Here is a 12,415-nt window from a genome sequence, read left to right on the forward strand (position 1 = left end):
AAAAGTTTTCAGTTCGGTTTCTGTTTAGCTGGAGAATGTTGTGGCACATCCATGCATTAATGTGATCTATCCATCAGTTCAGTGCAGGGATGGGTTCAGGATCACCTGGTGACATTATAATGTAGAGCTGGGCATCATCTGCATAGCTATGAAGTAAAACTCCTTGCTGATAATAAAAACTGTGAACTTTGACTCCCATTCTTGCAGTAACAACTTCAACAAAGAAAATATTGCCTTCGGTGCTTACAGATGGTGTGTGGTAAGAAAAGAATATGATTTCCGAGTTTGTAACCAGCCAATCACTAGTCAGGATGAGTCGCTGACCAATTTCTTTCACCAGCCGATTTCTCTGAGTGTCTCAAAGTAAAAGACCAACACTTTAAGAAAAATCTCTTTAGTCCTTATGAGAAACTTCTCTCAATTCTTTCCTGTCATACAGTCTTGTTCACCAAAGCCTTTAGAAGCACAATTAGAAATATACGATTGGTCCAACTCACCCACACTGATCCTCTTCTCCACCCATGCCAGGAGTTCCTTGGTGTACTTGGACCACGCCTTGGCGTAGAGCAGCACGGACTCCACTCCGCTGTCCTGCCTCTGCAGTGTCCTGTCCACCTCTTCCGGCCGAACCGGTGGAGACGGCCCTGTTGTTACGAAGGAAATCCAACAAAAAGCTTTGTAAGAGGTGGTCTCCTCCATGACTGATGGAGGCTCTATGGACCGGAACCTGATGGATGTGCCATGTGCACGATCACAATGCGATACCCAGGAAAAGCTCAGTCTGACCTTGACTACTAGCAATATGGGCTAATACTGTCAAGGCTAACCAACACTGACAGCAGAAGTATTATGTCAGTAAGGTGATTGCTTATTACCTACTTAATCCTTCAGACAAAGCAGGCAGTGTAAAAAATATATAAATAAACAAAAAGCAGCAACAAGAGCTCCACCTAAATACTGATCTACACGTCATTTATGTGCAAGGGTTTTTCCTTTTTTTTTCCTTCTTGCCTCTCAATGTGAGAAGATTAGTTTTCATCCAGACCCTTTCACACAGCGGGCGCAGAGAGTACAGTAGCTGTGTGTTCAATCCGTCTTACCTGGCGGATCATCTTTCTCAGAACCGGATCCTCCAGATTCCACAGAGAGGTTCTCAGAGGACTGAAAAACAGACAAAATGGCTTTATAAAAATAATAATAATAATAATACAAAGCAGGGAGGAAAGGAAGTGCATCCTCCTTGAAAAACAGAATGCTCCAGTAACATGCATGGTACAGTCCTTATCAGAGAGACAACTTCCTCCTCAGACCACTTTTACAGTAAAACATCCAGCAGGAAAACAACGATTTATCACCAGAGGAGGATGTTTAAGGCAACTGCGTCAGTCAACGAGGCCTTGGTTCACCTCTGAACTCTGCTGGCTAATCTTTCATATTCAGTTTTAGTAAGCTACATCCTGCTGTTAAAACGGCGCTCAGAATAAACTGACATGAGCCATTTGTTTTTATTTTAGATGCATTTCTAGTAGGCGATGACTTCTAACACAAGGCCACCTGTCCTACTTTCCTTACCCTGCTTCTCTTAGTCAGGGGGAGCCCCAACACTGATCCATTCTCTACATCTCCCATAAGGAAGTCAGACACTCTGGAAGAGGAAACAGAAAAATAAAAAATAAGATTAGGTGGGGAAATGGACAAGAATTATTGGTCATCTATCAATAAAGCTTATGTTTCTTTTGTTTCTAACAGAAAAGACAGAAAATCCCCTAACTGTGTTAAAAATGCAGTGATATGATTATTTTTTCTATGTTAAAACAACTCAAATTCTGCAGATTCTGATTAGGAATGATTCAGATTTTTTCACCAAGGACAACATCACATAAGAGAAAAAAAATGTGGCGGGTTTCTTGACTGGAGTAATGGTTGGAATCCAATGTAAAATGACAAAAATACAAGATTAGTCTTGTATTTTTGTTAAACACCAGAAATGATTGCCAATGGATTGGTGAATGTCTAATTTAAATTAGAGATGAACTGATCCACTTTTTTTTCCACTTCCGATATCAATATCCGAGGCTTAGTCTTGGCCGATACCTATCAGATTTAGAAAAATGGTGCTGAATTGACTCTCTTTTTTTTTCTTTTTTTACAACACAGACATAAATACGTTGAAATGCACATTTATTTTATAACTCTGCACCAGTACAGCACACTAAAATACACCAACTGCTTCACAAGCTCGGTCAAACATGTAAAAACAACTTTAATTTGTTCAGTCAATGCATTTAAGAGTATAGCGGCGGCTGTAAAAATCAATAATAAAGAAATCTAAAGTGACAAAAACAATAGGTTTACTTTCTTGATCAAACATGGAAAAATAAACTACAACAAACCTTCTTTCAAATGGTTCAGAAAGTGCGATTAGGAATTCTAAATATAACGTAAATTAAATAATAAAGCGTGACATCGCTCGAGTTCAAATCATAGAGTTAGACTGAATAGATCCACCCTCTTGGATTGGGCACATTGCCATACTACCTGAGCTAGAAGTTTTTAATATCAGGACAGATACAGACACTCGTATCAGATCTACTTTAAATTACTCGTAACCACGGCAGGTATGAGTTGAAGCAATTTGACAGGCTAACAAGTCAAGTGCAAAAGCGCCAAAAGTGCATAAATAAGTGGTAAAAATGACCTGAATCTATTAACAAAACAAAAACACAATCAACTTGTTCCATTAACTGTATGTACAATGGTTGCCCAACACCGATATCTTACTTACACATTGCCAAAGGTGAACGCCAAAGTATCAATAGCGGTGTAGATCTCCCCAAAAAGCTTCTGCTTGTTCTCCTCGTTCACCTCATTGAAGTTCACTCCTGGTAACATGTAATAAAGAGAGACTGAGTCAGGTTTTGGCAGGATACTGAACTGATGAATGCTGTGTGCCTCCTTTGTTCAGAGGCATCAGCTCCACGGTATGATTCATCGTCATCCTGTTGGTGATGTCAAACATGGCGCTATTGAAAAGTTCTAGAGTCACGGTGTACTCCTCAAGAACCTGAAGTTCTTGGCAATCTGTTTACGTGCTGAGATTTGAAAAATCCAAAAATCACCCAGTGCCCTCCCCTCTGGAAGCGTCCAAAAACAAACTTTTTTCAGTCTGTAAAGATAAGCAGGGGACTGCAAGTGTGTATATTTTGCTGTAATCTGGCCAAGCAGTAGTTTCCTGCTGCGAGTCTAAACACGGTGATGACTGAGGACAGAATGAAGGTGGGGGAGGGAAAGCGGCGTAAATACGGCTGTAATCAGTCTCCACAATAAACTTCCTGTTCTGACTTAGAAGAGAGAAAATAAGCCTCTCTCCCCGAAAAAAGATGGTCGAAAAGCAGAGAAAACGTGCAACAATAAACCAGTGATGTCACAGAGCGCTCTCTGCTACCTCCGTCGTTTCCTCGGGCTTTCCCTTCCACTGGAACAATGAAGATTTCTAGAGTTCAAAGGCCAAGACAGGATAAACTTTTGTGGAAATCCAACCTTTTTATCGATGAACAGAGACATTCTTATTTTTGATTTTGATTTTCTGGTTTGCTTGTTTTATTGGAATTTAATGCGAGGGGGAAAAAAACTCCCATATCTCTATAGAACGTGGCTCTTAATACCTTCAATAGGCCAACAAAAATGTTTAACGATTTCCTTCATGTCTGATGAAACTAATTAAACTCGACTTGTAAAGATTTCCAAATGAGACGAAGCATTCTCCGTTATATTTCCCAATTCTTTGTAGAAACCTCTTAAATTACACGTAAAACAAAAAACGACCCACCTTAACACGATTTTCCAGGCCTCGTTCTAACTGCTATAAGCCTCTGATTCCAGCAACAAGTCCTATGTGTAAACGTTTCAGAAGCACCTTAAAAATCCCAGATTTCCAAATCTTTTAAGGAATGTGAAGATGACAACAAAACAGATCCATTGAGAAAAAAAAGTAAAAGATGGTATTGTCTTTTAGTAGGCCACAGGCGACGGTCCAGGCAACAATGACTTGAACAGGTTCCGTTGTCCTTGGGAAGCTTCTTGGCAATCCTGGACCAGCTACTGTGGCCACGTCCAATGAAAAGGACACAACTCCTGTGTCGCTGAATGTCCTCCTTTCCTATCCCACCCCTAACCCCCCCTCAACAGGACATCCTGAGGCTTGCTGGGATACAATGCCACTACTTGCTCAGGCCCCAACCAACGGTCCAAATGCGGAAGTTACATCATCTGGGAAAAATGGTATTGTTTGCATGGAAAACGCACAACACCGTCGAAGCAACTCGTCAGCAGCAAAGACCTGTCCGACATTCGGCGACTGGAGACCGCTTTGGGTCCCACAGAACTTAATACCACGCCGAGGTAGAGTGGTAAACGACTTCGTTCCAAGAATCATGGGAGAAATTCTGCACTTCATCTTATGTTGAGTCAAAATTACTTTGTTATAAAGCTGAAATTAAATAAAATTTGATACAACTTCATCATATCTTTCTCCTTTTTTCCCCATCTTTCCTAATTCTCTTAAACTGAAAAGTGTTGCGATTTGGTTCTAAAATTTATTGACATGTGGACAGTTAGCACATTGTTACTAAGAGGACAGCAGGGTGGGGTGTGGAGGGTCAAGAAGTGAGCAATTCTGACCACCTAGTGGCAGAAGAGCCCCAGAATTAGTCATTAAAAGCTTTAATGTTTACATTGCACGCAAGTTATTGTAGAAACCTGTTTAGGAGTTTGTTCTGGTGTGTTGTTAATCAGTCTTGACAACAAGGTCATTTGGAATATTTTTTTTCACAGCAGCTAAATTATGCAGTTCCTGCGTTCCGGTTTCAAAATTCTGTACTCTCCAGATTTCTAAAAGACTTATCTGTTTTGGTTTTATTGCCCAAAACTAGGCTGCATTCAAAGACAAAGAGCAGGAAATGACATGTTTATAACCTGCACCCCATCACCCACTCAAAAGTTTTATAGTCTTAATCAGATCCTTCAATTGTGCTTTAGTAAAGCAGATCAAAATCAATCATTATTTTGGGCTGAAGTCCCACATTGATCTTGGGAAATCCTTTAAAACTTTCCTAACAATTAAAAAAAAAAGTTACATTAATTTATTATCTAATCAACAGCTGTTTAAATTTAAATTTTTGCAGTAATATATGTTGTCTTAGTGAACACAGTTTTGGGAAGCTATCGAGTTGTTGTTGAAGTTAGCTTAGCCTATCATGAGCCCCAGGCATAAAGGTGAGAGCAATTAGCTCCATATTCTGTTGTAGCCATGTTCAGACTCTTATTTTGAAGCGAAAAAGGAAGTAGTTCTCGAGTTGGTCTCTTAGAATAATAGTCGACTAATGTTAGTTGACCTGCCACAACTGTTACATAAAGGCTGAATTCTCTCAGGAGAGAATCTCACAGGAGATATTTACAACTTTTTTGATTTTTTTGATTAAACTCGGTTGAAATTTAGTTACAGTTAATGTTTGCATGTGCTTTGGGCCTTCCTATGAGGACTGCTCTTTACACTTTATGTGCTCAAATTCAAAAGTACTTTGACTAAACGTGAAGTGGATGGTTTTACAGTAAAACCTGGATTCTCTCAAACTTTCTGATTTTCAGAAATCAGTTTGAGATTTCTGAAAATCTTTTCCGTTTGAGTATTTTAATGTTTTTAGCAGTAGGAGCACCTTGGAGTCATTGGTGTAGACATAGGGTTTAATCAAACCTAGACTAGACCGTATTTTATTAAACCTTTACTCCATTTGTGAATACAAAAAAGTTGGTTTGCCATAAATATTGCTGAAATTTCATCACATATCTATTTTTTTTGTCACCTGAATGCATCACATGTTTTATGTTAAATTCAAGTTAAATGTAAAACACACCCGACTAGATCCAAAGGTTACAGAAAAGAGAACATGTTAGCTGAACCATATCTCAAAGCCTCCTGTAAGGAGTTGATTGTTTTTGAAAACAGTTTACGGAGTCTTTAAGAAGCTTTGTTATTCTACTTGCAGGACATAGAAAATGTGTGTTCAGCAGAGTAGGCTGTCATGAGAGAAGGGAGGATCAGATACGGCAGAGACGGAAAACAGACCAGAGGAAGAGTGGAGGAGTGGCTGGCATGTTTCACAGGAAACCTGACAGCTCCGCTGTGTGTGTTTACACTTTTTTTTTTTTTTTAAGGCAGAGCTGGCAAAAGCTCAGCATACCTTTGACCGTGGCGATCACCGTTCCAGCTTTGCTCAGGATGTCCACAGAGTTGAGGCTCTGGTGCTTCTTGATGATGGCCTTTAGGACTCGCAGCAGCTCGCCGAGTCGCTCGTGGACCGCCTGATGGAGGGAATCCTGATGCTCTAGAAGTCAGAAAGGAAGGCCCAATTAGTTCTACTCATGACTGCTTTACTTCAGGAAATCAGCTATTACCATTTAGGATGTTTTTACAACAACAATCAACCCTGTTTAAACAATTATTAGTAATGCACCGATCTGATATTGTTATCTGTATCGGAACAGATATTGAAAAAAGATTTACATCAGGTACCGGTAACAATATGCCCAATTCATAAGAGCTAATCTATTCAGTCCAATTCTATGCTTTGTGCTCTGACTGACGTTACATTTTATTTATTTTACGTTAGATTTGATTTCCTAATCGCACTTTCTGAACCATTTAAAAGAAGGTTTGTTGCAGATTATTTGTACCTGTTTGACCAAGGCAACCAATCTATCGCTTTTGTCACTTTCAATTTCTTTATTATTTATTTTACATTGGCTGTTATGCCCCTACTTGCACTGACTGAACAAATTATAGTTGTTGTTTTTACGCGTTTGACTGATTTCGTTACGCTATTGGTGTATTTCAGCGTGCTGTGCTGGTGCAAAGTACATTTATGTCTGTGTTTCAGCACTATTTTCTGTATCGGTCAGTACTAAATCTTGGATATCTGTATCGGAAGTGGATCAGTGCATCCCTGATCTTTTATACCAATAAAAATCTAAAATATTGTTGTTGTACTCAACCAAATTTAATCTGCTGCTACTAAACAAAATCTGGTAAACATAACTCAACTTGGACACCTTTGACCCACCCGAGATATCAGTATTGCTAATAATTTTTACCATAGTGAAGTCACCACCGTATATGTAGAACTTCCAAGGGTTATTAATAATGTTGCTCACTGTGATTTAAAATCTCAAGGTCAGAAATAAAATCAAAGTTGTATACCGCAAACTATCAGAAAAATCAATAGGATTTAATAAACTGTGGTCACATTGGTGATGGACAGCGTAACCTCAGACACCACCAGCCAATCAGTCACAGCATCATCTGTGCAGCGAAACCATCTAAGCTAACTGCTAAATGTGTGGTATTTCTATAATTATAGGCTACATGCTCAGTTAATTATGCAGAAAATGGCATTTCAGGCATCCAGGTATACACATTTCTCTCAGAGTGAGTCAACACACCCATTTACAAAAGGACAAAATGCACTTTGTTATCAAGTAACCTTGAAACTTTGCTATTGGCATGCTTTAGGGCTCATAAAAGGGAACACGTCAATGAATGAGGAGTCAGAAAACAAAGAATTACAGGCTGGTGAAGCCTTCACTCAACAAAACAGTTAAAAGCAGAGATGCCTCTTATCTGTTCCCTCATCTATCAACCAAATGCACGTAATTGTCACTCTGGCCCAGAAGCTCTGCAGTACTAGACTGTAAACATGTTGAACACAAGGCAGCCGGACACGTTGTTGTCATCTGATGCTTTAAACACAATGCGCGCTGTAATTATCTACGTCAGGTGTTTAAACGACTGGTTGCTTCTTAGTCACACCTCACTGGAAACGCATGCAGACTGTTTCCAGGCAGTAAAAAAAAAAAAATCCACATTTTGTGCTGACGATTGGCTCCGGATTAACCATCATGGAAAGAGGGATCAGAAAGACTTTAGCCATCTCCCGGTTTTGCCTTTTATTTGTGAGCCCTTTTTCCCCCCCACAGAGTGAGACAAACACTGCTGCCAGACGACCAAAAGCTGCTGGGCTCTTTGGGGCCGCCGTGACAATGCTGGTTGCTGATGGGACTGATAAGTTCACACCAACCAACAGGTAACGTGTGACGGCCAAAACTCACCAGCTGTAGTAAACATTCATAGTTGCTTAAGAGGAGAGATAGCACAATGCAATCACAGCTGGGCTTTCCTAAATGGATAACGTTCTACCAATAGACGTTATACCCTCAACTGTCTTTGCTTCTACTGTGTTATTATTATTATTATTATTAGGACTGGATGATTGGATATTAATAAAATGGATATGAAACAAATCTGGTCTGGATTTCTAACTGCAGGCTTTTTCTAAATTCACCAATAACAGTGATGGCAAAGACAGGTTAAAGAGTCTCTTTGGTGAAACATTTGGAAGCACAATAGCAATATAGTATGGTTAGTGTATGAACACATAGGGAGACTGATGTCGAGTGTCTTTTATCTTTTTAAATTCACCGGAGCTCTGTCTTTACTGCTCTACATGCCAACAACTTCTGCAAATAAAGTTACAAGTCAAAATTATTTAAAATGTACTTCTTTTTTTTTTTAAATGTTTGCCTTTGTTAAGGATTTCATAGTTGGTAAATGGGTGTTGTTAATGTCTTCCAATAACATAATTACCTTGTCGTATTTTCAAATTTTCTGCCAACTTTAAACATTTTTTAACTCAAAAACACGGTGGGCCGCTGGATGATTGCCTCAGTGCCCCGCTACAGGGCTTAGCAAGTTTTCAGATGGTTTTTGTCATGAATGTGTCATAATTGCAAAATATTTAATAAAGTAATTAAGCTAATTAAGGCAAAAACGTAAAAGGGGCATACGAGAGATTCTTCAAAGACCAACCATAAGCACCATCTATTAGTATAAAAGTTAGCAACGTCTTGCCAACATAACTTAGTCCAAACCAGCTGTACACCATGATGCTTTCAAACGTCTCTCCACAGGACTTGTAAAGTCCCATCTTTCACCATAGCAACTGTGCTCATTTATCTTCATCATTTGCCAAGTACAGATCCAACCAGTACAGAGAACCTGGTGTGTTTTTCATCATACCAGCCTTTTGTGCTTTTGTCTTAGAGCCACATGAGGTAGGAAACATGCCAGTGTGCTTTTCGTATAACTATGCATCAACATGAGATTACTTATTTTGACATAATCAATGCACACATTTTCACTGGACTCTTTCACCATAGAAACCGGGAACACGTATAAAATTTAGTTTGGGAAACATAAGTCAAAACCACAATGACTTTGATAAAGGGCAAAGTTTATCACAAGCACCTCTAAGTTGTGCCAAAATTTTCTAGATTCCTTATAGTCCCTTTTTTTTGTGGATGCATTCCAAATTGCAATTTTTGTAAAGTTTTGATTTTAGTTTTCTGACACCGTTTTAATTTCTGAGCAGTTGGTTGGAGCACACACAGCTAAAAATTGTCCAATTTTGGTCACCCGCCTATTTTTCGGTGCATCTCTACAACAAAGGCAAAGGCTTAATCGTCTGTCCGGCAAACTGAAAGTCCTGAAGGCATCAAGCAATAGATTTATTAAATGCAAACGTAAACCATAACTTCCTCAAAAAAGATTTCAAATGAAGGATCTTCATTTGCCAATCTCTAAGCACTCCACTTATCAATGGTGGCCTGTTGCCTGTTTTTTTTTTATCCTAAAAGGGAGCTAATTAGCAAGACATTATAGCTGCATCCACCAGCCCAGCAGGGCACAGGATAATGTAAAGAGACTGATTACTTAACCCTTTCGCGGCCAGTCTGGGTGCAACACAAAGAGAGAACAGCTCGTTCCCAGCAGGGAGGAACTGTTAAACAGAAATCTTAAAAGGTGGATTTGTTTTAGAGGAAGTACTGTGATTCACAAGGAGGGGAAATTAAGAAAACGAAAGAAATGTACTGTATATCAAGGGCTCCTAAACACACAAGGCAACATACTGCTAAGGTGGTGTTCCAGTTTGTTTGTTTTTTTTCCACAGGGAAATCTTTGGTTCTGCAGTGTCCAAGGCTGTCTGTTGTCCTAGAGCCAACAGTGAGCCTTGCTGCCTCATGGGCATGCCACATTTATGGACCAATAAATCACAACAGCTATTCCTGCTCCTTGAGAAAAGAAGCTTTGGAGTTTATACATGTTTTTTGCTCCAAATGGAGTAGTCTCTAGAAGAAGAAAAAAAAGAAAGTGCAAAAGGAGTAATTTGTGAGAGTATCAGAATTTGAACGAAGACTGGAAATTTGTGTGGTTTTTTTGGGCTTGCGCTATCCCTTGGGATTTGTCCCAAATTTACCCCTGCGCACCCACCCTTCACATCCCAGCTTCATCTGCCGGTTAGGAGAGAAGGAGAGACATTCCTTGGCATAATGAAGCCCTGGTGAATGAAGGCTACATGGGGATCAGACTCGGATCGTGATGAGAAGGAGGCCGCAGATCAGGAGCAGGGTTCTGAGCCTGCCAGCAGCGCATTGCCAGGTTTTTACTTCATTAGCGTCATGGAAACCCAGCATTCCAGCCTCTTGTTTGGGAGCTGGGACAGGAGTTGCGGGAGCAAAGGGTCGAGGTGGGGTGGTGTGTGTGTGTGTGGGGGGGGATCCATAATGAAAACGTTGTCAGATCGCTAACAATCGAGGTGACATCTCAGTACCAAAACACTGAGCAGATGCTTCAGCGGCCCGGCTTTCCAAAAATAATGTCAGCCCGTTTCATGTCATCCTTAGCCCAAATTTAAAGGGGTCACATATTAAATGCCCATTATTACAAGATATGACAATAAAGGCTACATAAAAAACATTTCAAGGGCTGTGGTGGTGCAGGGGACTGGCGCGCCGAGCGCTTGGAGACCTTGGTCCTCGACGCGGATGTCACGGGTTCGGCTCCCGGTCCCGGCGGCCTTTGCCGCATGTCCTCCCCCCTCTCCTCGCCCTCTTTCCTGTCTGCCTACTGTCGCAAAAAATACGACAGCAGGCCACAAAACTCTTCGGAGAAAAAAATGGAAGAAAAAAAAAGATTTCAAACTTGAATGCAACTACAGGAAAATGGGATATTATGTGGATGGTGTTTGTCCCCCACCTGCAAATGAGCTGAATGGGAGGTGGTCCTTTAGCTTTTTCACCTTTTCATGCAATTTTAGTGTTGGTTGATGAAAATGCAAGCAACAAAACATAACTGGATGCCACAGGAAGTTTCTGAATGATTTAAAGCAACTTTAATTCTACTGCTTAGGGGTCATAATCTTTCATAATTCTCAAATGATTTGCATCAAAATCAGTGGAAACAAGGGGGCGATATAAATTCAACCGAAAATAAATTAGACTTAAATTTATTTATCTGCAATTGATCAACAATGCAAACGGTTGGTTGGTTGCTTAAAATGAACATTTAGTGACTGCTTGATGCCAGAATTATGGAAAAATAACATTATAAATGTTCATCTTGGATGAATTTGTAACATTGTTCCTTCCTAAAGAGAACATTGTATCAGCAGGTAAAGTCTTCACAAAAACCAGTGATCTGAAATTATCTAAAAAAAAAAAATAGTAATCTGGTCACTGTATCTCTAAATAGTGTAGCAAAAAAAGCAAATTACGTAGCAGCAGAATAAGAATAAGAATAATAAAAACTGTGTAAAGCATTAGTGTGCAAACATGAAGGGGGTCAAAGTACAGGCAACTGTCAGAGCCTGATGTTTATTTCCAAAGTGTCCATAGTTAATAGTTGGATTGACTTTTTTTTTCTTTTACAGTTTTATCTGAAGCCTTGGTATGAAAAAACCCAGAATGCACTGATGTCATCCAGCAGGCATGAAAAGAAACATTTCAGTTCTTCACAAGTCAAGGTAATAAAAAGCGATGATTAACATTGTTACAGCCTTCTTAAAAGGAAGGGATTCTTGTTGTTAAAGTGCTTCAAATGCATTGAGCTTATAATTTAACTGTTTGATGTTCTTGGGTGGGGCAGTGTAACATATTCCAGCACTTCTGTTGAGCAAACAGCATCATGATTCAAACATAAAAACAGCTGAGTTTGCTTGATGTACACCATATGTTACTAATCTCCATTTGGATACTTGCTATCAGTGACTCAGTTCTTTGTCATCTCGAGCTTTCCATTTGGGCCTCGACTCGGAGCGACTGGACGGCATTCCTCCCCTTGCAACTCATGCAATGAATTACTGTGGGACTGGTGTAAAATACATGCTTCATCTTCTTGTGACCTCCCCGAACAGATCCCCACCTGGACCGGGTCCAGTCACATAAGAGGAGAAACAGGACGCCGGACATGAAAGCATTGACCGCCATCATTTAAAAGCCTCATTTGTCCCAATTGATTTGACTACAG

General features: G+C 39.9%; 1 protein-coding gene across 2 annotated transcripts in view; it reads right to left on the reverse strand.

The window, feature by feature from the left end:
- arhgap29 (Rho GTPase activating protein 29) overlaps positions 1-12,415 on the reverse strand; it is a 36,357-nt gene that overhangs the window by 12,272 nt on the left and 11,670 nt on the right. Inside the window, exons 3-7 of one of the 2 annotated variants that reach the window (XM_014473483.2) lie at positions 6,240-6,383; positions 2,786-2,882; positions 1,573-1,645; positions 1,101-1,161; positions 498-644 (exon numbers count right to left, since the gene is read on the reverse strand). In XM_014473483.2, the coding sequence (XP_014328969.1) occupies positions 498-644; positions 1,101-1,161; positions 1,573-1,645; positions 2,786-2,882; positions 6,240-6,383 (522 nt within the window). Of the gene's footprint in view, positions 1-497; positions 645-1,100; positions 1,162-1,572; positions 1,646-2,785; positions 2,883-3,829; positions 4,113-6,239; positions 6,384-12,415 lie in introns of those variants that run through there. The other variant, XM_023325828.1, reaches the window with a different exon arrangement.

This window comes from Xiphophorus maculatus, chromosome 21, assembly GCF_002775205.1.
Source record: "Xiphophorus maculatus strain JP 163 A chromosome 21, X_maculatus-5.0-male, whole genome shotgun sequence".
Taxonomy (NCBI): Eukaryota; Metazoa; Chordata; class Actinopteri; order Cyprinodontiformes; family Poeciliidae; genus Xiphophorus; species Xiphophorus maculatus.